Source organism: Passer domesticus, chromosome 15 (assembly GCF_036417665.1).
Source record: "Passer domesticus isolate bPasDom1 chromosome 15, bPasDom1.hap1, whole genome shotgun sequence".
Taxonomy (NCBI): Eukaryota; Metazoa; Chordata; class Aves; order Passeriformes; family Passeridae; genus Passer; species Passer domesticus.
Window position 1 is genome coordinate 3,792,475 of NC_087488.1, and position 27,938 is coordinate 3,820,412.

Consider the following 27,938-nt stretch of genomic DNA (forward strand, 5'->3'; position numbering starts at 1 on the left):
TACCCGGTGCAGAATAGATCACTGTGTTTCTCTTCTCCCACAGATAACTCACTTTTCTGAGTGGGCTAGAGTCACACAGTTACAACTTATCTCACACATAAATCTGGACTTGGAAAGATTTCAGTATCTGCCAGAAATATGGGCATCCTTGATCATGCCAACCCTAGCTAAGATGCTCGGAAAGCCAGAGAGTCTTAGGCTGCTCACTCAGGCTGCTGTGGCCTAAGCTGATTCCCCAATCAGTAAGACAAATCAGCTTTTTTTCTGTGTTTTCTTTCTGACATCAAGAATGTTGCTTTGGTGCTCTCATTTCAGCCTGGAGCTGTTGCAGTCCCAAGGCTGGAGTTCATGAACTTTCCTTTTTTAACATTAAATTGAGTTTTAATAAACAACTAATTCTGCAAGTACTCTCCTCAAAAACACCAGGGAGAATACACAACCCCTTGGGATGAAACAGGCTGTGAGCACTTCCCAGGTTTGCCCCATTTAGTAGTACCTTCTCACAGAGAATTCTATAAATTTTACCAGAATTCTACCTTAAACTTCCCCATTACCAGAGGGGCTGTGTTTTCAGAGACACAACACATCCATGGTCAACTGTTCCTCTCTCCCAGCAGTGAAGGACCAACTCCCTGATCTACCCCGAGGGCAAAGGCAAGATGGGATGGGATGGGATGGGATGGGATGGGATGGGAACAGTCTACTGAGGAACAAGTATCCACAGCCCATTGTCTCCTACTGAGTCACATCTGTAAACTTTATTTTTCAGTCACATAATCTAGAAAAGAGCTCTTTCAAAAGAAGAGTGCGGATATTAGCTCTAGCAGACAGCTCTGGGAGTAGGGGCTGTCAGTTTGCATCTGCTGAGACTCAAATCGGTCCCAGGGCAGCTGCCTGCCATCCACCCTCCAGTGTTTTATTCCTTGGGAAGTGCCAGGCTACAGCAGAGGAAATGAATGCCCTGATAAGCTGAAGAGATGTCTTTTTGAGTGCTCCCCAGCAAGTAAATGGCTGAGCAGGGAACAGAAATGAGCTTTCTTGTGCCCAGTTGAGCCCTTTAACTGCATTTCTCTGCTCAATAACCACACACTCCAGGGAGGGCTCGAGGGCTGTCATTTACTTCAGAGCGAGCAGGAAAGAGGCAGAAGCTGGTAAAAGCCGTGACCTTTGTGGTTGTCCGGGGGGCGATGGCTGTGGGATGCCAGGAGCTGCCGGAGCAGCGCCGTGCGCTCCGAGAGCGGCTGCGGGAGCGCTGCCCGCCCGGCTGCAGAGCCCGGCTCGGCGGCACCCGCTGCTGCTCCGGGGCTCAGCTGCCTCGGCTGGGCAGCTCAGAGCCTGCAGCAGCCAGCAGGTAAACAAGCAAATCCCTGCTCCCGCAGGAAACAGGTTGCTTTTCGACAAAGAACTGTTAAACCCCTGCCTCTCTCTGCTCTAAGGCAGGGCACAGAACGGCTTGCCCGTCGCTTATCACACCGAGGCGAGCACAAAGCAACACAGGCTGGGAGGAAGTTGTTTTATACTTACCAGCAGCATTGATATTTTCCTCACAGGAGTACCAGATCCCAGTGTGGAAATACCTGAAAAGGAAGCGGTCATCTCCCGTCTCCCAGCTGTAATGAACCACATTCTGGTTCGTCTCATTTGCAGTCTCATTCCCGCCGTAGTTGAGGCAGTTTGTCTTCTTCTCTTTCCCACAGCTCGGCTTGGGGACCCTCTGTGTGCCCTCACACCAGTGGGTCGTGATAAAAGCTGTTGTAGAGAAGAGGAGAGCCATCAGATTCAGACTCACTGCTAGCAGGGCTCTGCATCTTCGATTTGTCTTCATGGTAAATCCGCCCTCCCTCCCCCTCCTGCTGAGAGAAGAAGTCAAAGGGGTTTGTTTTATTTGGGAGGGGGGGGTGGGTTTCAAAGCCTCTCACGATTCAGAATCCAGTTGTCCAGGCATCAAAACTCTCGGCTTCTTCCAGTCTGCTGCTGAAGCGGTGAAGGAAGCTCTGCAGCCAGACTCCCATTCTTCCCCTTCACTTGAAACCCTGCCTTTGTTGGTTAGAGGAGCAGCTGCCGGCGCGGCAGCGGGGCCGATCTCTCGCAGCCGCGGAGCTTCAGCGCGCTGAGGGGAGCGGAGCGGCTCTGCCTCCCGAGGAGCCCCAGAGGCGAGTGAACATCTGCTCGGCTACCGCACATCATCCTCCCGAGGGGCTCCGCAGCCTCCTCCGCCGGGAGACACCTGCAGGCTGCCAGGCTCGCTGTCCCCTGCTCCCGTAGGATGGGCAGGAGGAGGCAGGGACAGCTGCCACCCGCTGCCACCGTGCCCGGCACCGCTCGGAGCCCGCTGCAGCACGCCGGCCTGGGGGAGGCGTCACGGCTCAGTCCCGAAAAGAATTAGTATTATTATTATTATTAATGTTATTATTATGTGGAGCCGCGAAAGGCATTTTTCGTGTACCCCGGGGTAGAGATTCGTCCAGGAGGAGGAGGGATGGAGTGGCACTTTAGCTTTGCTGCTCTGAGCTAGAGAGTAGTAAATCCAGGGCTTGATTCTGCTTTCGGCATGTTGGTGCAAATCTCTTTCTTCAGAGGCTTGCTCTGGCAGCCCCAGAGGAATTTAGATTTGAAAGTGTGTGATGTGTGAAACCCACATCTTTCACAGCACCAAGCAGAGCCCCTTGCCCAGGCTTTTACTCCCAGACACAGCTCTTGCAGATGTTTCAATTGAAGTGGATCTGGAGGAAATTCTGTAGGTCCTGCTTTGTGCAGACGGACAGAGCTAATTAGAGCAAACCCTGGGCTTTATTCACCAGATGGCAATGCGGAGAGCAGGGAGTAGTTAATACTCAATATCCCATTTCCAAATAGAAGTGCATTGTCCACTCATGATGTCCAGCTGGCTTGCAGAGTTTCTGACCCCTGAGCACATTGCTCAGAGCTCTCTGCTGAGTGCTGAGTGTCCTGAGGAGCAGAGCACCTGAGGGTGGTGGAGGCACAACCCATGAACCCCCATGTCCAGCACTGAGGTGGCCACACTTGTCACACAATACTTCTGTCCCTTGGTGGATGAACTCAGTTTCCAGTGGTGAAGAAGCTGTTTGTGCCTTCTGAGTGGGATTTCCTTCCAGCCTAGTTTGGACTCCTTGCAGGGGCCATGGGTGTGCTGGTGGCCTCTCAGAGCAGCCTCAACCTGAAACTCTCCAGTTAGCAGGCTAGGAGTGACCAACCTTTGGAAATAACCCAGGCAGGTACAGGGATATCCTGGCTTAGACAGACAGCTGCCTCTTTCAGATGTACCATATCTTTCCCTGGGAAGGACAGGAGCATTGCTCTCAGAGCAATGGCTTTCCCTGGAAATATCCACTATTGGAAATATCTGATATTCCACACTGGAAATCTCCAATATGCTGGAAACATCCATGTAGCCAAGCAGCTCACACTGACAGACAGGACAGTGCTCATGAGCCCCAGGCAGAGCTCGTGCTGTGCTTTGCTGCCTCCACACAGGACGTGGGGGACAGCTTCTCCAGCTCCTTGAGAAAGCCAGGGAGGATGAGGTGAAATTTCTCCTTAAGGCTTCCAGGATGTGTTCCTGCCTTCCTGCTGCCCCTCACAGGTAGCCACAGGACTCATGGCTCTTTTTGGTGCCTGTCCTGAATGTCTGTGCCCAACTGTTGATGAGATTTCCCACTATTTCTACACTCTGACTTTGGTCATTTTTTGTTATAAATAAATTGGAAAGTTAAAACTTTTGTGAGAAAACTCACAGAGCTCTGTAAGAGCAATTGTGATGGCAGCTCTGCAAGTTTGCTGAAGTAACTTTGAACCCAAGAGGCTTTGCCTTGCCCACTCCTGCCTGTGCCTGCTGAGTGCCACCTCCTCAGAGCCAGGTTTTCTCCTGTGCTCTGCACTAGCAGAGTGCCTCTTCTTGTCCTGTTGGAATTGCAGAGCACCTCTCCCTATCCCAGCCCTTGCAGCATTACATTTTGCAGCCAAATAATCAGCATTCTTTCCTTGGTTTTAATTGCATGCAAGAAATCAAGGTGATAGCTATTCAGAGGACCACTGGATTATTCAATTATTTTTATGTTTAGGACATTTACTCAGTAATGCAATTGTGATGCTCCTGTATTTCTCAGGGTTATCCACTTGCTAAGAGGAATAAACAAAGCACTTGAAACTTTGACAGAAAACCTTCACAAGGAAGCTGGTGCTGTTCTTCAGGACTGTCTTTCAAGTGGCTGCCAGCATCTGAATCATCACACTTCTCCAAGTGTGAATATAGGTCTTTACAGCTCTTTTCTCACAATTTTTCTCTATCTGTTGCCCTGTGGATTGTGTTTGCTGGCCTGCAGCACCAACGCCTGCACACTCTGCTTCTCCCTGTGCCCATCTCCCTGAGGGGTGGGCATCCAAGACCTTTGTTTTCTGGGATAATTTTGTCCTAAATACTTCTTACATTTTATTTAACTCCTAATCATAACAGATACTTCTATTTCTGTTCCTCCTTATCTTCTTCATTCTTGTTTTTCAGATTGGCAGAGCTGTTGAGAATGACATGGTGGCAGTAAATTAAAAAAAAAAAAAAGGTAAAATAAAGCAGAAATTTGGTTTGCTTTGTGATACAGAGCTTTTAGAATCTTAAGCATTTAAAAAAAAAACTAACAGAAAGTAAAGTAGGCTCTGTCAGAGAATTTTTAATGTGAATAATTTTCTTTTTTTAAGGAAACCAGTTGGTTTTTTTTTTATTATTGGGATTACTTGAGAAGAAGGAAACTATTCTGTGCTATGCTCATGCTGTAATACTCCAATGACTTCTCTTTATATAATCTCTGTTTATCAGATTTGTTGTGTATAAAAATGGAAAGATCATGCATATGTTGCAGAAGGCAGTTCAGATGCCTGGATTAAGTAGTATTTATGTGGTATTATCTTTGATGATAACTTAGAAGGGTTTGAATGCTACAGAGATATATTTTTCAGGTTGTGGCTACAAGAATCGTTAAAAATCTTTTTGCAACAATTTTTCTTTGATGTTGTAAGAAAAATTACCTTCCCAGGTTATAGTAACCCCTTTTCCTTTAGTATTTCTTAGAGGATCAGTGTAAATTGTTATTACTCAGTGTTTACTGTGTACAAAACCAATTTGACTGGGAGGATTTAAAATACTGATAGCTTTTGCAAAAGGAATCTTTCAATCAGGCTCTGTTTTTCACTAGTGGAAAACAGAGGCACCATTCACTAAAGTGAGAGGAAGCCCTACTTTTGGGTCCTCTGCTGCTGATGGGGACATGGTGAGCTCAGTCTGGGTGTTTATTTGAACCAGCAATGTCAAATGCATGGGATTATATGCTGGATTTAAATCAACATTTTAAACCCCCTATAGCTTTTATTTAAATTTTCATTTCTTATGGCTCTGTCCCCCTGGGCTTCCTCATGTGTTTATTTTATCCTTTTCAGCTGTCACTGGACTGGATTTCCCAGCTCCTCTTGCCACTTTGGACTGGACCCTTCCTGGCAGCTCCTCTTTGCTTTTCCTCAGCACCCCAGAGCGACAGCATTCCCTTGTTCAATTCATTTGTCTTGCAAATGGCTCAAAATCTCCTTTTCCAGTTTGAATTTTCCTCCCTTGACATAGAGCTCCTCACAGCTTTCTCTTGCTCTCTTTCCAGGGTAAATATGAATGATTGGTGTGCCCCCAATACACCTCCCCTGTCTCTGCTCTGTCCAGGAGAATGGGAATTTTCTCCTTACCTCAGTCACTTAACAGGTTTTATTTTTATATTTGGAGAAGAGGGTTGGGATGGAAACATTGCCCATATTTGCCCAGACTGTGTTACCCAGCTGGGAAGTTTGTGTTCACTCCAGACTCAGGCTCCTTTTTGCCGTTTTCACCCCGTTTTTTATCTTTTCCTCAGAGCTCTGGCCCAAAGCAGTCTGTGTTCAGCAGTGATGCTTGGCACTCTGAGCACACAGGCTGGGCTGCACAGTCCAGCTCATCTCAGAGATGCTGCTGAGAGACAATCCTGATTTTCTGACAGAAATTAAGCCCTCAGCAAACGGACAACCCCCAGGGGTCCCCGTGAAGGTGGGCTGAATATTGATACCACAGGAAATCTTGGTCTTCACTTTAACTCATGACTTGTGTCTTTCACGTACTTTGCTTGTGGGCATTTAGGCAAGGACAAGAAGATTGCTCAGGAAATTCTCCCTGTTCCTAAAGCAACCAGGCAAAAAATGGTTTCTGACAGTACTGTAGCAAAGACCTTTACTAGTCTTGACAGAAATGAAGTGGTAAAATAAACTGTTGCCTCTCCCATAAAAATTTCCGTGGTCCAGCATCACTGGGCAGTAGACAAGCCATCCCTGAGTGCCCTGTGCAGGGGCCCTGCTCTGATCAGGGTCGGCATTGCCCACCCTGGCTGTGGCACTGCAGGCACCCTCCTGCAGCACACAGGCTCCCTGAGTGTCCCAAACACAGCAGATCCATCAGCCAGCACTGCTTTGTGGCAGAGCTGGGTGGGACTGGCATGCCAGCAGATTTACACTCATCTGCTATCTGCATTTAATTCTTCCAGCAGCTGGTGGAGAGGAAGGGAGATGAAAAGAAGTGACAGGTCTGAGTCATGCCTTGATTCGTGTCTGGGGGAGCTGGCTGGCTGAGTGGCCTGAAGAGGCAGTCCAAAAGGTCAGGGCTGAGCAAGCACGATATTCCTGAGGCAATTCCCAACAAGCTATTTACATGTGCCCACCTATGGTGGGAGTGAATTGAGTATCATGCTATCCTGCTTTTGATCCTGACTTAGAATTTTTTCTGTCTTACAGTTACAATAATTATTTCCTCACAATTGACAGTTGGATTGGATTGAGATGAAAGTTTAATTAATATTTAGTACTCTTTGTTAAGGCTAACTTTGATATGTCTAAGCTGTTATGAGGAGCTGCAGGCCCACTTAAGAAGAACTCTAAAAGCAGAACCTACTTCATTCTTTATTGCTGCAATTAAAGAAGCATTCTTGCACATCAAAGCCTTAATGGCAGCTCATGAGTCTTTCAATATTCCTGGGCACCCTGGCCTGTCATGAAAGCAGCCTCAGAGCAAAAGTGGCCACAACAAACAGAGCAGTGCTGAGAAATGTCAAAGGGTTCATTACTCAAACATGCTCGTTTATAACCCAGGCGTCTGATTTCCATATTCATATAAAGTTATATATTGTCATATCCCACTGTGCTATTGGAAGTGCTTAATCCACTAACTACAGATGAATTAATTTATATTACTTCCTTGTTGTGTTTTTTAAGACAGTTTTCCCTTCTCTTATCAATGTATTTTTAGGGACAGAAGCTAGAACATTTAAATGTTTATAGTGTTCCGATTCTGCCTGGCAAAGGAGTAAACTGTGTGCATTTGGTGTCATTTATATGAAAAGTAATGTTGCATATTTGTATGTCCATGTATTTTTCCCCCATAATTGGATTCATCCATATGTCCAGGCATTTTAAGTAGTATATTATGATTTGCAGTGGGATTTTAGTTCAGAAAGGAGTGATCAGGGAGATTTGTTTGAGCAAGCTCTGTACCTGGAGCTTCACGTTTCTGTATCTTTGCAGAAACTGGACCCTGTGCAAAATGCACGTGGGGAAACAGACTTTACCAGAGCAGAGTAGAAGAGGCTGCTTAGGTGCAGGGATGGCTTTTTGATGGGGCCATGCAGGAAATGGGTGCACATGGTGTCCCTGGGGGTGTATTCCAAGCCAGGGCACCAAAAGCCCCTGGGATGTGCCCATGATCCCATCAGGGTAGTGCTGCTGAAGGTGAGGACAAGCTTTGCTTGCCACAGGGAGGCAGGATGGTCAGGTTGGCTCTGGGAGCTGAATGTAACAGGGACACTGCATTTGGTCTACATTGAGAGAGAAGTTATAGAGCACAGCAAATTTATACATACAGCCAGCAGGTTTTAAACCTTTCAGTAGCAAACCTCAATTTGAGCAGAAATCTCTCCCCCAGGAGCAGAGCAGAAGACAAAGCAACCAAACTAAAAATCAAGAGATCAATACTGAAAGCAAAACGTAGTGGCAAAGATGTCTCTCCAGAGCAAAGGCAGGTAATTGCATAACTGTTCCAAGGGGATGAGAAAAGGTCAGCAGGCAGAAGATAGGCTGCTGCATGGAAAGCTTCTGCCTGGCTGGGGACAGCTTTTCACAGTGCATTGAAGGAAAAGTGAGGAAAATGAGGATGCAGAAGTAACTAAGAAAATGCCAAACTGCCTGAGAAGGCTGGGTAAGACTGCCCCAAAATGGCACAAAGTGTCATGGGGAAAGACATCCTCCAAACTGAGGGACTTTTGAGGCAGCACCAAACCCAGCAGAGTGTGGCTCTGAACAATATGAAATTTCACAATGAAGTTGTAGCAGATGGCAGAAGAGGGAGTCAAGGCCAGGACTTGGCAGAAAGAGGGAAAATGCTAGCCATCAGCCTGTCTGGAGAGCAGCAGGAGGGAGGAGATAGATGAGCAACCTGGAGGACGAGCAGGACACTGAGCAGAGTGAAAGCAGAGAGCAGGGAGGGCTGGTGCAGTGGAAGGCTGCTTTGCAGACCACAATAAGATAAAAGTACAGAGCTACAGCTGGCTGGTATCAAAGACCAGTCTCACAGGTCTACATGAACTCTCTGACCTCAGCAAAGGGACAAAATGAGAGAGCAATTCTTCAAAGGGAAAATGTTATGAATCTTCTGGGAGCTTAAATGGGAATGAAGCTACAGGAGGGAGAAGTTCAGCAGCATCATACAGACTGCTCAGCTTGGGAGCTGTATTTCCAGCTTCACAGCTGGTCATGAATATTTCCTCTTTCCAACCCCTTCCTTGACTGGATTTTGGATGGGGAAAAGTCCTTTCTTTTCTCAGTATCCTGCAAGATCTCAGGTAGGGAACACTCTACCTCTCCACCTGACCTCTGAGGTTGTGTGCATCTGTCCTTTCCTCCATCATGGGCTCTACTGATGGTGCCCAAATCATCCAGGTTTCACAGACCCCTGGAATTTGTATGTGTTAATACAACACCCTTAACGAGACTGCAGGATTGGATACTGATAGAGACACTCTGTTGAAATAGCTCTGCCAAATGGGAATTGTTTGACTTAATGTAGAATAGTATTGACTTAAACCTGTGCTCAGTCTTTAAATAGGCCTCATACTCTTGATTCAGATGTCTGATCAAAGAAAAAATTATAAAAAAGATTTTTAAAAAGCAGATATGGCTTGAGACCCTCCTGAAGTCACCCTTAACATCATTAAATGCAGGCACACTAGCAGAGCTCAGGCTGGCAGCGTCCCCATGTCTCTGCTGGATTCCAGCACTGAGGATGTGTGAATCCAGTGGAAGCTGCTGCCAGCCTGTTGCTTTAGGACACAAAATGAACCGACGTGGACACTGGAGTCTCTAAGGTAAAAAGAAGGGAAGTCTAATTCCTGACTCCAACATTTATAGATTTTAAAAAGTGACAGTGGTTTGGAGGATGACAGTGCCACCTCTCCAATGACACTGGACAAACCAACAGTCCATCAAATTTCTCTTCCACCAGAAAAGAATGCAAAACAATTAATTATTTACATAGAGTCTGTTAGAAAGTTTCTTACAAGAATATAAACACCAGAAGGCTTAGAAAAACTCAAAAAACCAAAACAACACCAGCCCTGCCTGGGGGCTGTGGGTGGGCAGGGTGTGTGTGGTAGGACCACTGCCTGCACGGGGACAGCATGTCCTTGGCTCTTATCAAAGGCCTGAGTTGATCCCAAGCAAATCATGGACATTAAAATCCTCAGATGGGGCCATTTCTGTAGTAACAGCTAAATTATAGCCCATGCACGGCAGGAAACCAAATTAGGGCTCCGTGTGCAGTATTTACTTGGACAATTTCATTTAACCTTGCCATCTTTTAATTGCTTTTATGTCTTGATTTAGTAATTTCTGATTTTTTTTAATAGTTCCATTTATTGAGAAACACCACAAGAGACATGAACTGAGTAATTTTCTGTTTCTGCTGTTTCACACTGTAATAGCAACAGAATCATCTGTAGGCAAATTCTTTAAGCAATAAATATCTGTCCCTGGTTTGGATGTTTATTATTTTTGTAGCAGTTTATTTGCAGGATGGAGTACCACCTTCACAAGAAATAGAACTGATTTGCAGTCAAAGTAGTGCTTTTGGTTACCTCTGGATTTTGTAAGAGAAGAGACAAAACATAAAGTAATAATGCAGGAAACACGTAAAATGGTAATTTATCAAGTTAAAGATCTCAGTTTGATTGGAGAGAGAAATGAATAAAAATTGCAAAAAGCAATATACTTCTAATGAAATATAGTTCAGAGGAAAAATTACCCTATATTCCAGGCTGTTAGTGTCATGGAACAGATAATTGAATTCCTTGCTTTCTTGTCAGTGCAGCAATATGTAACTCTGCTCAAATTCTCAGGTAATCCACAGTTTTTATGCTGATCTTCATAATTTTTTCTTTGAAAACTGTTCTAATTACCACTTCTTCTGTTCTTACAAAGTCTTCATAAAAAGGTTGGGTTTTTGGACTCACATCCCACAGGTAATGGAGCACAAAACCAAAACTCGCTCAGAAGATGATGCAGGTTTGTGCTTTATTTCCATGCAACACTTTTTGAGAAAAGTAGAAAAGTTTATTTTGAAAGAAATGGAGCCACTTGGTACCTCATGAAGGGGAAGGCAGAGAGAAAAGCTCACATGTACACATCCTTCACTGGGGTGAATGGTCTGAGCCGTTTTGCAAGGTGGTATCGTGGTGGTGGGAGCAAAATCAGTTATCAAAGGCAGTGTTTGCCATGCCAAAATTAACTTTTGGATAGCAGGAAAATGAATTAAGGGGTCAGTGATGGCAGCTGCCCGTGCCAATGCCACCCTACATGGCAGGCAGGGGAATTGCTCTTGTTCTCTACCATGATTTTCAGGCTTAACAAAATGCACCACATTCTTCCAAAGGAGGAGGTTGAAAAGGATTTTCAATCACCATCTCAAATTTGGCTTCAAGCTGCCATAAACTGGAATATCCTAATGTAAATTGAGAATAGTCTGCTAAGGAGGCAGTGGCACTTACACAGTTCTCTCCCATGTCCCCATTTTAAGAATTTTTTCTCGGGTGTTTCTTTTGTTTAATGTTGTCTGTGCAGTTTTCTACAACAGTTTAACTGCTTTATTGGCAATGAGGAAGGACATAAAATCTGTTATTGCAAGTGAGGAAGAAACATATGCTCTATGCTTAATGTGCAGCTGGAAAATACACATGAAAATAATTTTTTAAAAGCCTTTCACATTCAATGGCCTTTTATTTCCTTTCTTTTCTAGATACCCCTGAACAATTGCTGGTGCTGCCATAGCTGGTTAGAGGATGTTGCTGATCATGCCAAGATTCTGGGTGTGATCCCCATATGGGCCATTCACTTAAGAGCTGGACTTGTGGGTCCTGTGGGTCCCTTCCAGCTCAGAAGATTCTGATCCTGTGATTCTGACAATGCAGCAGTGTGGGGGGAAGAGATAGGAGGAGCTGCTGAGGCTTCTTGGACCTATGGCATGGACAAGCCAGAGGATCATTTCCTGCATGGGGACACCCCTGTGGGGTGTGTAGAAGTCAAGGCACTGAACTCATCTGAATCAATGGGGTATAAAATAAGGATAAAGCTGAGGCAGGGGAGCTCCCTAAACCAGCCCCACTACCAAGGCCTCTGTCATGTGGAGCTGCCCTTGAAAATTCAAGCACTGGGCAAAGCTGTGCAAAGGGATGTTTGCCCAAGAGCCCTTGACCCTGCAAGGAGCTGAAGTTCTGTGCTGTCTGTGCTTCCCAAACACACTGCAGCTCACTGCCAGCATCACTCCCTGCTTGGCTGCCATTGCTGCCCAGCTTGATTTAGGGAGGGTGAGACCTGCTGGGCACTTGTAATTTCTGCCCATGAAAATGCCCTTTTCCTCTCTGCTTCCAAATCATCTCTGGGCCCAGCATCTCATGGGTGCTTGTAGCCAGGCATTTCCCAGCTAATTATCAACAAACTAATAAAGAACACTGAATCTTCAATGCCCAGACCTACATGGATTTTCTCACCCTATAATTTGCTCAATATTCAGCAATATCCATCTTACAATTCAACACCAAAGGACTGCACTCCAATATTGTCCAGAAAGAAGCTAATGAGACAGGAATACACCAAACAAGTGGGCTGCAACAGGAAAATGAGGGGCTGGCCAGGAGCCAGGGATCCCATTGCCCAGGCAGAGCACAGGTACAGACTCCTGAGCCAATTCTGCCTTTCCATGGTGCTTTGTTGCCACCCGATGGCCTCACACAAGGTTGCAAGAATGGAACTGGAAAAGGTGCATTCTTTGAGATGTCTTGCATTTCATTAAAACCACGAAGAGCTTTTGAAAAGAGCTTCTCAGATCAATGGTTTTTCATGCCCTGCTGACACAAGTCTCTGCTTTACAGGTGAAAAAACAGCTTTTTTCCAATATGACAGCCATAATTGCCATATAGACAACACCTGTATTTTAGCTGTATTTAGAAGGAATTTCTCTTGTCTTTTGCAATTTCCTTCCTCAAGAGGACAAGGTGCCTGGAGGATAATGGTGTTGTCAGGCCTGGGATGGTCACTAAATGGCAATGCTTGGTCCATCCAGCCTGATATTCCTGTGTTTGTCAAGATAAGAACTGCATCTACCCCTCACTCTGTCCCTCTTGACCAGAGCAATGCATCTGCCTTGTGTGAAATAATCACTGTTCTGTTTTGGGTGTGGTGTTGAACCACAGGGATACCCAGCAAGCACCCAGGAAAATCCTGACCACTATTCACGTATCTTTTTTTTCTCTTTTCCCATTTCTTTTACTATTTCTGGAGCCTACCTTTCTCTGTCTTTTCCCAATCTTTCTCTACTCCAATCCTTTCTCATTTAAATAGTTCACCCCTAATTTTCTTTTCCCTAAAGGTCCTGGTTTTTCCTTCATGTGTACACAGTGTTTGCATTTTTGACACTCTGACTGGGTGATACTGGAGCTGCACACTGTCAGTGATGCTTTGCTGGTCTTGCAGAGCTCCCTCTAAACACTTCTGAAATCTGGCTGTTTCCCACATCACTCCTTCCAAAGCACTGGTGAAAGCCAGGCATCCCTCACGGTGCTGTCTGCAAGTTTTGGTGGCACCAGCACTGTGACAGTCACGTGCACAGATTAGGATGCTACATCCCCTTGTGCCCTTTTCAAAGAACATGACCTCACTTCAGCATGTGTATTTTTTCCCCTGGTCATTCCAGCTGGCTTAGCCACATAAGAAGCTCTTACTGAGGTAAAAACACCGAGGCTGAAATGATTTGGAGCTGAGGGATTGGGCTCTCCAGGTGCTGCTCTGGTCAGCTCTGCCTTGGGAGCAGCAGTGGGGCTGAAAAAAGGGAGCGTGGCTCACCCCATGTCTGCTCCCGGGTCAGGGTGTGAAGGACAGGGACAGGAACTGGCAGCTGCCACCTTTACTTGCTTTTGATGAAGATGGATGGAGATGCTACAAAGGGGCTGTCTGTTTTCTGGGTTACTCTAAAGTGTTTTTTGAATCCACAGCTGGAGAACTTCTTCTGAGGGCATCACAACCACCATCAGGTCACATTGCTCAGCTTCTTCACTGCCCCGCAGGATCAGCTGGGTGGGGGGCTCTGATTCCTTCTGGAAAACAAATGCACTCCCTCAAACACCGTTGGGCTGCTGAGTTAGGCTGCTTGTCCTTTTCCCCACAAAGTGTTCCTCTCATCCTTCCTGCCACAGCTGCCTAGAGAACCCACAGCCACAGAAGCTGCTGACCTGCATTCTCACTTGAACTGGACATTTTCACATATTCCCGAGGAGCTGTTGATTGATTTCTCCTTAGCAAGCTGCTGAGAAGCTCAGAGGGGTAGCAGGGGACGTGGAGCAGAGTTGACAGTGGCACAGCTGGTTGGTTCAGGGAGCAGCTGCTCAGGCAGGGTCAGTCCCTGCCTCACAAGCCATTTTCCCTGAAGCACCAGGAGCATCTTCACTGCCAGGGAATTTTTTAAAAGCCTTTCACATTCAATGGCCTTTCATTTCACTTCTTTTCTAGATACCCCTGAACAGTTGCTGGTGCTGCCATAGCTGGTTAGAGGATGGTGCTGATAATGCCAAGATTGTGGGTTTGATCCCCATATGGGCCATTCACTTAAGAGCTGGACTTGTGGGTCCTTGTGGGTCCCTTCCAGCTCAGAAGATTCTGATCCTGTGATTCTGACAATGCAGCAGTGTGGAGGGAAGAGAGTTGCTGAGGCTTCTTGGACCTATGGCATGGACAAGCCAGAGGATCATTTCCTGCATGGGGACACCCCTGTGGGGTGTGTAGAAGTCAAGGCACTGAACTCATCTGAATCAATAGGGTATAAAAAGGGCAAGGCTTCCTGGCAATCTGCTTTTTCTGCCTGCCCCATGCTCCTGTGAATACCCAGCATGCTAAAAACCAATAAAGCACAGTAAAAAAAAGTTACCAGTGTGTCTGGCAGGACAGCAGCGGGGCAGCAGGAGTATTGGAAGATTTTCCTTATTTTCCAGGTAAGAAAAGGCAGGGTAAAAGCTGCCGCAGCAAAGCCAGCAGAGGAGATGAGGGCAGTAACGAGCCACATGGATTTGTCACCTGGAAATGAAATGACAGAGCAGCAAAACTTCTCAGTGACACTGCAGGCACTCACTGCAGCCAGCCTGAGCCCTGTGTGGCTGCTCCACCGACCCTGGGGACATCCCTCCCCAGCAAATCCAGTGCCAGGCTGAGGGGCTGTGCTCCTGACCCTTCCTGTTGTTCCTCTCCCAGGGAATAAACACAACATGTTTGCAAGCCAGGCAGGAGGTTTGGGGTGGAAACAAAAGGAAGAACATTTTTTGGCTTAAGCTTTTTTTTTTTGACTTAAGAGATGGGGTAACTGAGAGGTGTTTTAAAAACTTTTATTATATTTTTGTGATTATTATTTATTTTTAAAATAAATTATAATATAATATAATATAATATATATTTATATTTTTATTTTTTCTTTATTAGTTTGAATTACTTTAATTCTAATATTATTATAATATTATAATAGTGTTTATTTTTACTTTTCATTTAAAATATTATTTAATTTTAATAGATGAATTATTATTATTTTAATTTTTCAATTATTGCTATTTATTTTATTCTACTTTTTCTATTTTTTAGTTTTATGTGAAGGGTGAGACAATACAGATGTTATAATTTGTGCCATCACAATCAGAAGCCAACTATATCAGAAGCTAACTTAAAAAATTCTCTACAAATTCATTTCCCACAAGCTTTGGGCATGGCAGGGTGCAGGAGGGAGGGCTGGCTCTTACCCTGAGCCCTCACACACTGCGTGGGGCTGAAGCTGCTGCTCCTGTTGATGGCCTCCACGTGTGTCTGAGCCTTCACACAGTACTCAGCTCCTGCCTCCATGGTGTCCAGGTGAACCACGGAGCTCACCTCCTTCAGCACCTTCTGCTGCACCTGCCACAGCCCCAAAACACAAAGCATCAGGGCACAGGGCAGGGGTCTCCCATCAGAGAGCAGCCCTACCACTGGTGCCTTAAATGGAAATGGAGCAACACACACTTTGAGATAATATTAGTACAGGAGGGAACACAAAGGTTGGTCTTTATTGGAGGCCTCCAGGGGCAGGCATGGAAAATGCCCACAAAAAACCCACTCCCCACAGGCTGAATACAGATTTATAAATTCAGTAAATTAGCATCATTGAAAAAAGCATCAATTATGCAACTCACTCTCCCTCCCCAAAGTTCAGGCCCCTTCTAAATCCCCCTCCCACAGGTGGAACTGAAGTTTCTTGGTGAAAATGTGTCTCCAAGAGCTGTTTTTGGCCTTGGTTCCCAGGGAGAACCAAGGTAGGATGGAGGCTCTGGAATATATTTTGTCTTATGTATCCGGGCAGGGAAAAGCACTGGGAAAACCAGCTAGCAATGTAATAGTAAGCTACAGAGCTCCAAAAATCTGTGTAAAGGATACAGAGATATAGAAAAGGGAAAATGAAAAGATCTGGCATCACCATGCTGCTCATCTAGCGAGGAAAGGAGGGAGCAGCAGGGCACATCTGAGGCCTGTGTGAGCAGGACAAAAGGAGGATGAAAGCAGCCAACACAAAGCACAGTGGAGAGCAGAATGAGCCCACACACCTCGGGAAGGGCAGGAGGAGTGGAAGGAAGGAGCTGGAAGCCAAAAAATCATAATGATGATGCTGGGCCACTACCCTAGACCAGAGCCTGGTACCCTGTTAGGAGGGGATGGCCGAGGCCTCGACTGATCTGAGCTTTTTCTGGGTGTGATGGATGCTTTTTCTGGGTGTGATGGATGCCAAAACCATCACCAGGCTGTGACAGGAGTGTAAGAGCTGTGCCAGGGAGCTCAGAGAGGGGATGGACCAGCTAGTGAGGGGTCAGTGAGTTTGGTGTGTGCAAGTGTGACACACTCCAGCACATTGAAGGAGCGTGACCAGCAGTGTAGCAGGCACAGGGCCTGCACGGCCTCCATGGCAGTCAGCAGCCTCGGACAGGAAATGCAGAGTCATGATGGCTGGGCCTTGGAAGCCCCTCTCCCCTCCTTTGGACCCTTGCTTATCTCTCTGTAAGACTATAGCTCACTTTCCTTCGACCCTTGCCATTGGACAATTCCTAAAACTCCTGTACCCTGTATAAAGAGCTACTTTTGCCCTGCTTGTCAGAAGAGCTGTCCCTGAGACCTTTGCAGAAGATCAATAAAGGACACCTCTGTGGAACCTCACACAGCCTTCTCCTCTCTCTCCCTGCATCTGCCAAAGGCACTTAGCAAGCCAAGAGCTGAATTCAGAAAGAGCTGATAATCACTAAAGAGCTGATCTCACGTAAGAGCTGAGCTTGCTGAGGTTGCCTGTGGCTGGGAGCTGCCTGGGAGCCCGGACAGGCTGTGCTGAACAGGACTGAGCTATCCGGACCCATGGACACCCCAAAACCAGGCTAAGGCGAGCCCTATGCATCAGTACATTCTTTTATTGCCATAAATAGGTCTGCATTCATTGCTAGCAAAATGAATTTGCTGTTTCCAGTGTCCCCAGCCATGAGAGGATGGCTAACAGCTCCCCAACTGCTCCTCTTGCTGTGCTGCAGATGCAAACCTGTTCTCACAGAAGGCCTGATCAGCCTCCAGCTCCACACATATGGAAAAGTCCTACAAGCCAGGAGGGCTCCCCTGGCAGGGCAAGCGCTTCCCACCATCAAAACAGCCTTCTCCACAGAAGCATGATATGGAGGGCCATTAGTTTGAAAAGATTTCAAGGACAAAATCAGGTCTATGACTATCTGGGGTGATGTCTTGCAAAAACATCAAATGAGACATGTCAAATGTAAAAATATTTTAAAAAAACAATAAGAGTCCCAGCACAGGACTTGTATTGACCAGCAAAACTAATGTTTGCAACAGTCCAGTTGGTAGAAAGTATTCCAAAATTTAGAATTAATGTTGAGGTCATTAAGATCACATGCTGAAGAAGATTTAATATTTTATTAATAAAACACAACCAGATATAAACCTATTGCTTGTTTTTAAGGTGTCAGGAAGCCCATGGACAAGGTTGATCTCATTTAGCTGGATCTCACAGTGGGCAGTCCTGCTCCTGATGCCTCTTTTTAGGCTAAAGACTTTTGTATGAGTAAATTGCTAATTGAGAGTGGCAGGAAGTCATGGTGGGGACTCGGTATTACAGAGGTGATCAGGAAGAATAATGAAAACTGATACCTGCTAGTGGTACTAAAAACCCATTTCACAATAGCAAAGATGACAGACAACTGTGAAGATCAGCAAGAGGATCTGGTAATAAAGCAACAAATGCAATTCAACCCCGAAAAATGCGGAATTATGCTCATGAGAATTTTTCTCCTACATTTTCACAGCATCCTCCCTCAGAAACAGGAACCTAGGGTTCAGGTTCCATGGGATTGTCAGCTCTGTGGTAGTCACATTAACAATTGCTGGAGAAACAAGGGAGTGGGAAGACTTGTTTTGTTTCATGGTGCTATCACAGTGTTCCTGCACCTTGGACTCTGCAGGTTTCTCCCTGCCCACCCTGGTAAAGACAAAAATAGCTGCGAAGGCTTCCACAGGGAACAGCTCAGTAGTCTGGGAGTCCTTGAATGGAAAAAGATACAGAATATGAAACTAATAGAGTAGCAGGGAAAGTGAATGGGGAATAATTGTTCTCTCTCTCATCCCCAAATCAAGGTTGAGACTGCACAAGAGTTAAGGTGCAGAATTGCTCATTGCAGGAAGCTGTACAAGCTAGAAGCTTACACAGATTGAAAGCCAGAACAGATAAATTAATGGAACAAAAATCCATCAAAGACTACTATGCTGCAATTTCTGGCTCAGAAAACAGAAAAGTTTGTCAGCTCCTCAGTGTGACACCTTAATCCCAGTCTGAGTAAAGCAGATGAAGTTCAGAGGGAGAAGTCAGCACAAACACCTTTGGTTCCTGACTTCTGGCTCCTAGCTATAGTTGAGGTATGTGAGGGGATTCCTTTTCCCAGAGAAGGAGATGTGGAAAGAACAGACAAGCTTCTCCATGAGGAACCCACAGCAACCCCCTGGTGTGTGCAGGGTGAGGTGGCACCAACCCACTCCAGGCAGGTCCTTCAGCCCCACAGCAGGAGCTGGGACTGGCAAACAGGCTCTGTGTGCATCCCTCAGGGCACTCTTAGTTATTTCCTACAACCTGAGGGTAAAACTCACCCTGCTCTCCTGGCCCTTCCTCCAGTAGAGCACCCAGAACTGGAAGGAGGGTCCCATGTCTGCCAGCTCCACCAGCAAATGGTGCCCGTCTGCCACGGCCCTCAGCAGGGGTGGGGTGAGGGAAGCTGCCAACACAGAGACCACCATTACCACCCAGACACAGCCCTGAAATCCCCCCTTCTGCCCAGACAGGAGGGGAAGAGAGGCTGCCATCACCACTGGAATAACACCAGTCTGCAATAACAGCTTCACTGGGGCAGGAACCGCTCTGCTCTCCCTCCCTGTCTGTCCAAATACAGGAGCAGACTTTCAGCAGGAGAAGGACCATGGCTGGCATTGCAAATGGGAATTTGGCAACAGCTGAGCTGCACAGAACTTGAAAGGCTTTGAATTTTCTCCTCCAGCAGTGGAGGAGCTGCTTGGCCTGAGGGTGACACGAGAGCAACTGCAGCAGAACCAGCTGGGCCACAGAAGCTGGGACAGCAGATCAGGTCAGCCCTTGTGCTCCTGGGCAAGATCAGCTCTGCCACCCAGAACAGGAGCTGGAAAACCACTGCTTTTCATGGGAATTTTGGCAGTTTTTCAAAGATGAAGGAAAAAACATTATCAGCCTCAGGGTAATTCACATGAATCCTGATTTTCTTTTAGTATCTGCATGGTTTTAGACAGACTTGGGCTGAGGATCTGCTGTGACTTCAGGTTTTGCAAATGTATGCAAGTAAATCTTTAGGCGATTTTCTTCCTGCTTACTTTGATATTCAAAGCTTGGTTTTGTCTGGGGTTCTGCTGTGAGGAATATGAGTGAAATAATGAGAACCAATGGAGCATAGATGAAACTGTGCACTGTACATTTATGAACATTTATGAACTGGGAAGTTCAAGGCAGTACAGAAATCATGTTTGCACTATTTATCTGTGCCATTATTCACACTTATCTATGCCAATTTTTACCACTCTGCTGTAGCTGAAACATGTTTCAACTTCTTTGCTTTCAAGAAAGCAAAGAGAGTGATGCATGGTGCCATATAGAAGAGATGTTCTTAATAGAATTTGCTCTTACATCCAGTGAATTGCCACTAATACTGAACAATATGAAAACATAAAATCTGAGCATGTACATGATGTGCCAAAAATGGGAGGCCTGGAAATCTACTTTATACTTCTAAATGAAAAGCTGAAAAAAATAAAAAAAAGGTGAAAATCTCCTTAGCACCACATCTCAAAATTAAAAAAACCCCAAACCTGTTTTCATTTGGTGGTTAAAAGCAAATATGGTGCTAATGTATTAACAAAAGGACATTGCAAGATGCAGCTGCCAAACAGGAGCATTTCTATCTAGCTCTGTGCTGGCACACTGGATACCAACTAACTCTTTGAATGTTGAGAAATGAAGGAAGGCTGACTAAATTGTTTGCTTTAGGAAGATCTTTTCAAAGTGTTTTCCATGAGTTATCCTGCTCGGTGTGCTTCTGCCCCTGTGCCTTTGGCCCTGGGGCTGTGCAGTCTGGAGGAGCTGTGGGCTGTGCTGCTGCCCTGGCTGCCTGTGACACAACCTGTGGGCTGGGTTTGAATCCCCTAGCTCCTCTCAGACTCAGTGCCAGGCTTCCTAAGACAGCAGAGCAGGAAAATGCATAAGGACAAGAACTTGCAGTGACTTTTCTTTCTCTTTTAAACATCTGTCACATTCACACTGAATCCCAATGCAAGCTGAACTGTCACAGCTTAGTCAGAAAGCTGTTTTGGGGTCCCTGGGACACAGGACCAAGCTGCCAAATACTTCACTGAACCATGAGAAGCTGCTGCTTTTGTTCCTGTCAGTCTCAGGGATGTCCTTCCCCTGTCTGCGTGACAATGTGGTCTGTGCCTCTGTCTGTGCCTCCACAGCTGCTGGAAAAGGGAAGGATTTTTTATCTAAAGCACTCTCTAGACTATTCTTCCACACAAAGAGACACAGTCACCAGCTTAGGTGGCACTTCTGATGGTGCTGCTTTGACCAAGACCTCTGTGTGAGTGAGGATTTCTTCCTGATGAAGTAGTGAATAGCTTCCAGAGTTGGATGAATTTTTAACATTGGGTCAGTTCTGGTTTAGGACAGAGAATTTCTTGCCTGGCTGAAGCTGATGAATGCTGCCCATCCCAGGCTGAGAGCTGCAGTCTAACAGTGACCTCAGCAGAGCTTTCCCACCACAGTTTTTTGTTGACTACATGGCGGAGAACAGAGGCAATTATTCCAGAGAAACATTATGCTCATTTAATCCTAGGGTTGAGCTGGGCCTCAGACTTTGCAGGACTTGGAAGGACGTGGAGAAAACATCCTGCATTGCTAGGAGGAAATTAATGCTGTGGGTTCCAGTTTTCTCTCCTCTTCTGAGGTCACCTGATAGATCTGACACCATGGGAAGAGGCAACCATGGAGTGGGATTTTCAGGACAGTACAAGGCACACAGAGCATGACAGGGCTGTTTTCTTGAGTAAAAGCTCCCTTAGGATCAGTTTCTGGGCCTCCTAGAGGTGACTACCCGTCTTGGATTAAACGACAGCAAGCCTGGTTGAACAGAAACCTTTACATTTAAGGGTAAGAATGACCAGCCTGTAAAAGGAAGTTCATGCAGTCGTCTTGCTTATCTTTGAAACCCTTGAAATTCAAGCTCAGATGATTATGGCTCTGCCTCGGGATGAACTCACACCCAAGAACATTGTCTGTGAAGGCAACCCCCCCCAACCCAGGATGGGAGCAGCTGAGAAGCAGAGTGTGCTCTGTGCGTATCTGTGCTCTGCCTGCCACACACTGGGCACAAACAGGCACCTGAGAACACCCCAACACCCAGCTCTGAGAGTGCAGCCCAGGAGATGTCATTGAAGACGGGACGCACTCATGGCGCGGTTGAAGAAGCCTTTCGTGGTGCCCCACTGTGACCTGGTGGCACCAAGCTCTGCCCTGACACGCAGCTTGTAGGCCACGGTGGCTGAGATGTCCTCGGTGAGGTTGCACACGGTGGCTGTGGTGAGGGAGCACTCCGAGATGGGGATCCAGCTCCCGTTGGCGTATTCCCGCTCGTATTCCCTGAGGAGGAGAGGAAGCACACAGGCAGCAGTCTGACACGAGCTCTATCTGTGCAGCCAAAGCTGCTGGTGGGGTCTTTCCAGGTAAAACCTGCACTGGGATGCACTGGGGACAGAGCACCACAGGTGTTTGGAAGCAGTGTGGGTGTGTTTTGGATTTTATCGGGAGAAAGTCACCCTGAGTGGGTTCATGAGCCAAATGCAGCGCGGTGTTGTGGGAGGTGGGGACAGCCCACGCAGTGTTGATGCAGCAAGCCCTGCCCACTCATTTGACTTGATCATCCCCAGTCCCAAAGCCATATTGTAATAAAAGTCAGAGCTCAAGATGTACCAGAAACCGCCTGTGGTGTCAAATGTTTACAAGAAATAAAGCTCAATGTTTTCTCCTTCCTCCTCTAAATAAAATGTTGCAAATCTTAATTTTTGAATTCTTGGATAGAGGCAGATTTCTTATATGGAACTGATGAATACCTTGGATTACTCCAGCATCTATTAACCTGCAAACTGTCCCAGAATTGGAACAAAAGGAATCTTTCCTTTCTCATTAACTATGCTAAAGCATGAAACTTCTCTTAGGGTTGTGAACTGAATATGATCAAGACACCCAACAGTTTAGAACCTAAAGTTGAGATAAACAATGTTCAAAAAGCAAAAAGAATGAAAAAAAATTGAATACTTACCCTTGAAACTCAACTGAATATCTCACAGTTGCTCCCTGAACGATCACAGGACTCCAAGTTAAGAAGTGTTTCATGTTGGTTGAAAGAATGGAGATACTCTGAGGTGCTGGCAACAAAGCATCTCCTCCTAAAATTCCCAGCAAAAGAAAGGAAAAAAAAATTACTGGTGGGGGAAAAAAAAAAGCTTAGAAGAATAGTGCAAAAAAGTGTTTTGTATTAGAGATGCACATGCTACATTTCACTACAGTCACCTCAGTGTTTGAAGTATATTACAGAGAAGAAGAAATGATGGAGCAGCTCAGCTAAAAGTGCTCCTTTGCCTTATTTCAGTTTTTCATTGTATCACTAAAACAGTTTGACCAAGACATCTGTGTGAGTGAGGATTTCTTCCTGATGAAGTAGTGAATAGCTTCCAAAGTTGGATGAATTTTTAATATTGGGTCAGTTCTGGTTTAGGACAGAGAATTTCTTGCCTGGCTGAAGCTGATGAATGCTGCCCATCCCAGGCTGAGAGCTGCAGTCTAACAGTGACCTCAGCAGAGCTTTCTCACTACAGTTTTTGTGATGGGAGGAAAAGGCCAAGCCCTCCATTTGGGTTTAATGGAGCCAAAAACCAGAGTTGGCTCTGTTGCACTCCATAAACTGTTCCAAGGAGGCCACGGTTCCAAATGTGCTGTTCCTTTCCAGGCTGGATTTGCTGCTGAGAGAGATCCCAGCTCTGGGACAGCTCCTTCAACAGGATTCTGACAATGGAGGGACCTGTATGGTGTGATCAAAGTTTATTAACAGAATAAGCTTATTCCATGCTCTATAACTGGAATTATTACTTTCCTCTGAGGTTTCCACAGCATGACTAAGGGATGGTGGTTGATTTTACCCTGGGGTATCTTCATATAAGATCCTTGGCAATGTTTGGAGCATAGGAGGCAGGATGCCCCAGGGACTACACTGTGGGAGTTTTCAGACTTATCTTCTGCTACTTTCCAATACCAGGAAAATCCCATTCTCTGTGCTCAGCAGGGAATGGTTCCCAAAGAACCACTGGGAGGGAGGAATGGACGGACTGGTTTCTATCAACCCACTGGTGAACACTCTCCCCAAAACAAGGTAACTGTGCTATCACAGTGTGTTACTTAAAGATTATTTTTTGGTTAAATTCATGTCACTTAATCAGGTTTGTCATCCAATAGTCTTTACCTGCCACTAAAAAGAGTGTTTTCTTCTGAGCCATGTTTACAAAATTATCTAGTAAATTTTCAGTTGTTCTACCCAGTATCAAAACCAGGCTGACAAGTCCATGAGCAATGTTTTTAAAGCATTGGAACAATAGCTGTCTAATTTCCTGTATCATATCTTTATAAAATTACTAATGATGTAGGCAATCATTATGCCAACTCTCTTATGATTCTTTGGCACAAGTCATACATTATTGATACAATGCTCAGCTGCTCTTTGAAATAAATTTCACGTTTCTCTGGGATGAGAAATTTTCTTCCTTGTCCTTTAGCCAATGGAATGGTCACTCTCTGCCAGATCCACAGTTCTGGTATGCTGAGACTCCATAAACTCAGAGCACTGTAGTCAAAGCACTTCTAGTCTTTAAAAAATGAAAAAAGCAAAAGTTTTTAGTGATCTTCACACTGCAGCAGAATCACAGTGTGAATCACATGTGTGAACAACATGAACTAGGTTGGAAAGCACAGCATAACCACCCATTTGGTCTCTTGTGCCCTCCATGCTTCTCCATGGTTCTTGGTTAATCAGCAGATGAGGGAGGGATGGCCCCTGATGTCTTGCTACTTCTCCTTGCGCTTGGTTCCCATGTTAATTTCGGGATCTGGCATACCTGAGGGTGTGAATTCCATACCAGATTTCCTTTCCATGAACAAACATTGGCTCTCCCCAGGACTCAGAGACACAATGAAGCTCCAGGTCTGAGCAGGGGTGAACTGCACTGAAGGTTTTCCTATTTTTTCAAGTCTTGACTTTAGGACATTTTTGATATAAATTTTTTTTGCATTCAATAGTACTAAACCCTATATTATTAAACTGTCTAGAAACCTATTTTAAAAGCAGAGAGTTCTGAATTGGACTATCAGTCTTGTTATGGCCCAAGGGTTATTTCCTGTCTGCTGAGACCAATCTTCATTTCCTGGCTATGCTTGGCTTAGTGCACTTTTTTCTTGTCAAAACCAGTGAGTCTTCTACTGGCACAGTGGCTGCCATCTCACTTCAGCTGAACCACAAAAGCTCATATAGAAATTAGGAAAATTCAGAATTAATAAAAAAAACTGAAATTATGAAAAGTTCATACAGAAATTCTTTCCTGCTTTCATTAGGAGAAGCTCTGTACCCAATGGCGATGTCCATGCCTCTATAAAAGCAGTTCACTGGTTCAAGTTTCTGTTTGGCCTTATATGCTGAAAGTTACAGTTTGGAGGAGAGTTCATGCTTTTCCAGAGTACTTTTGATCTAGACATAATCCTGTGTCATAGCCAAGCAAATTATATTCATGATTTCTCCCACCCATCTGTTGCAACAGCCCACAAAGCAATTGTAACAAACACAAATTTAACAGTGGGAGGAAAGACAATCCTAGGTTATATAAACAGCACTGTACAAAGAGTAAAGTGTTTTGTTTCAATGCTGAAATAATCCAGCAGCTCTGGTTTGTTCATTTTGAAGGAAAAGGAAACAATAATCATCCAAAGCAGGAGACAACTGGACAGAGACCCAGAGGGCTGAGAGCCCAGGGCTGCCACATTCCCATCTGGTTTTGGATCCACCAGCAGCCTCACAGGAAAAGCCAAACTACACTCATTCAAGCCAGGGTATTGACTCTCACCCTAATGTCCCCAGTCGTGCCAAAGAAATGATATTTTCTCTGTAAATAGCATTTTTGTCTCCTACCCTATCAGCAGTATATTCTATTTAATTTGTTACACAAAGAATACATTTCCATTTAGAGTGGTGATGGCCCTTTTAATTTAGTGGTTTTATTTGCTTTGTGTTAGAGGATTACAATTAAAAAACAAACCATGGGCAAGTCTAGTACATTTGTCTGTCTTACATTTCAGTTTAAAATACCTTAAATAAACCTTGATAAAGTTCCATTCCTCTGGGATAGATTTTAATATCCTTGTTGCTCTGTGAATATAGAACAATATAATATTTTCTCATTACTTGCTGTTACTTCATCACTACTTATTGCTAATATTTAAAAATATTAATACAGTTATTTCTTTATTCATAATATTATCCCTTTTCAGGGGTTCAGCAAACACAAGAAGAAACAGCAACCTCAGACTTGGTGCTGTATAGTATTCAGGAGTGCTTTACCTGACATATCCCTTAAAATTTTATGTATAAGGCTGAGAAATCCTTCCTGTTGTGGTAATAAGCATTGGCTTTTTCATTTCCAGTCATTGTATTGTTTAACCTTTTGCTAGTCTGGAGAACAACAACACCACCAACTTTTTGTGTCTTGGAGCATGGTCTGACTCTGAGGAAATTCCAGTCAAGGGAAATCTGACAAGGGAATTCTCAACGCTGGTAACAATAAAATAATGTCTATAACATCCTGAGAAGAGAAAGGCTTTTCTTTGTTAGCTAAATGTTGAAAATGAAAGCTGCACATCTCTAAATCCTAGAAACAGCAATTTCCACAAGGATAATAAATGATGCTAAAATCTCTTTGGGTAGAACTCCAGCCTGCAGGCTCTGGGGTCATCCCTCCCTCATCTGCTGATTAACCAAACTCACAGCAAGAGGCAAGACCCTGCACATCCCCCTTGGCTTTTCGTGTCCCCAGCACCCAGAATCAAAGCCCAGAGACAGTAACACACTCTTCTGACCTGGAGCCTGCTCTGCACAGCCACAGGGGCAGCTTAGGGCATCAACATTCCACCAGATAAATGTTTTCTGCTCAGAAAGGAGTCTGGGACATGAATTTCTGTATTTCAGGTCAAGGCCAAGAGAATGGCAGACAGGGTGTAAGTTATCCCAGCTTCCCCTCCTACTCTCTGTCACAGTGTGAGGCTGGCAGCCACCACCCACACAGGCAGCAGTGCTCCTGCCTGCAACAGCACTCAGGTAGCCAAGCCTTGAGCAAAAATGCAGTAAAAACAACTCCACATTTCTTTAAAGAACCATTGTCTAGCTCTGTCATCTTTTAAAATATAGTTGTCATAATCTTCCCTATTGCACAGAATAAACCTTCCCAGCAGAAACCACTTGATGCTGTCACTGGATTCTGTCTGAGCATCTAAGAGCTATAAATAGTGAGGCAGCTGTAAAATGATTTTTTTCTGAGGCAGAGGGGAAAAAAAGGAGCACAAGACAACCAGAATATTGTTGACACAACCTAAAATGGCACATTGAGGAAACCTGGACCAGGGAAAATCCAAGCACACTGGCCATGTTTGCTTTGTAGAGAACTGAGATTGCAAACACTGGAATGCAGTCAGGAGATTGAGACCAAGCTCCTCTGAGATGAGCCTGGTGTGGAGCATGTACTTGGAGAAGCAGATATCCAGTCTCACAGCCTCCTTCCAGGGTGAAGGAGACCCTCAGAGAAGTGATTTGAGCTATTAATTAGCACTTTATATCCTTCCTCTCTGACCCTGCATCCCCTCCACAGGCAGAGCATCCCTGTGCTCAGAGTGATCAGTATTGAAAGAGGAAGTGAGAGTTCAGCTTCTCACAGAACAGCAAAAGAGCAGAGACAAATACAGCATTACTTAAATGCCTTCAAACTGAAACTTCCCTCTAGAGTTCAGAAATGACCTGCACAACAGAATTTACAGATTGCCTTTTTCACTTGCTTATTGTGATATTCATTTTAGAAAAAGAATTAAAATTCAAGATCACCTGACCTCCATTTAACTTAAGTGCTGCTGAGGCATCTTGAACAAAAGGACAAAAGACTTTGTTACTCACAGCCTCTCTGTCTCCTGATGGGGCCAGTGAAGATCTTTCAGTCATTTACCTGAGAGACTTGGAGCACTCAGAGTGCACAGGAAGAGACAGATGAGCTCTGGTGGCATTTTGCTCAGGTTTTGCCCAGGTTCACACCCTGTTCCACATCTGAGGAGTTTCCCCTGGCAGCCAGGGAGCCTCTTCTGAGCCAGCCATGGTGGGCAGCGAGTGGAGACTGCAGGGCAGTGTGGAACTCCTCCTGCCTGCCTGCAGAGTGCCAGAGAGGCACAAAGATTGTCTGGGAGGTGCAGCTGCAGGGAGTGCCAGGTAATTGCTGCCAGCAGCTCTGTGCAGGTCTGTGCAGCTCTCTGCTGGATGGGGAAACTCTGCTTCACTCCCTGACAATTACATGGCTTCAACAGAGGCTGGTAAGGAGGAAGGAGGAGGTGTTGGGTTTTTCCATTC

At 45.3% G+C, this 27,938-nt stretch overlaps 2 protein-coding genes across 6 annotated transcripts in view; both read right to left on the bottom strand.

Annotated features, from left to right (window-relative positions):
* Positions 1-1,926, bottom strand: part of GSG1L (GSG1 like) — a 55,403-nt gene extending 53,477 nt beyond the window's left edge. For all 3 annotated transcript variants that reach the window (XR_010348121.1, XM_064390473.1, XM_064390474.1), the window contains exon 1: positions 1,525-1,926. Coding sequence is in view for 2 of the 3 variants with exons in the window: in XM_064390473.1 (XP_064246543.1) it covers positions 1,525-1,825 (301 nt within the window). In the remaining variant the exon portion in view is untranslated. The remainder of the gene's footprint in view (positions 1-1,524) is intronic.
* Positions 1,861-27,938, bottom strand: IL20RB (interleukin 20 receptor subunit beta). 3 transcript variants are annotated; one of them, XM_064390481.1, is made up of 7 exons: positions 27,544-27,938; positions 22,557-22,683; positions 21,687-21,877; positions 18,814-18,938; positions 15,396-15,546; positions 14,540-14,685; positions 1,861-13,712 (listed from the first exon to the last, which is right to left on the bottom strand). In XM_064390481.1, the coding sequence occupies exons 1-7, from the start codon at positions 27,599-27,601 to the stop codon at positions 13,587-13,589; spliced, it is 924 nt and encodes a 307-aa protein (XP_064246551.1). In that variant the 5' UTR covers positions 27,602-27,938; the 3' UTR covers positions 1,861-13,586. The 3 variants fall into 3 exon arrangements, with proteins under 3 accessions (XP_064246551.1, XP_064246553.1, XP_064246552.1); XM_064390483.1 differs by having other exon boundaries at positions 27,495-27,594; XM_064390482.1 differs by lacking the exon at positions 27,544-27,938 and adding an exon at positions 26,411-26,514.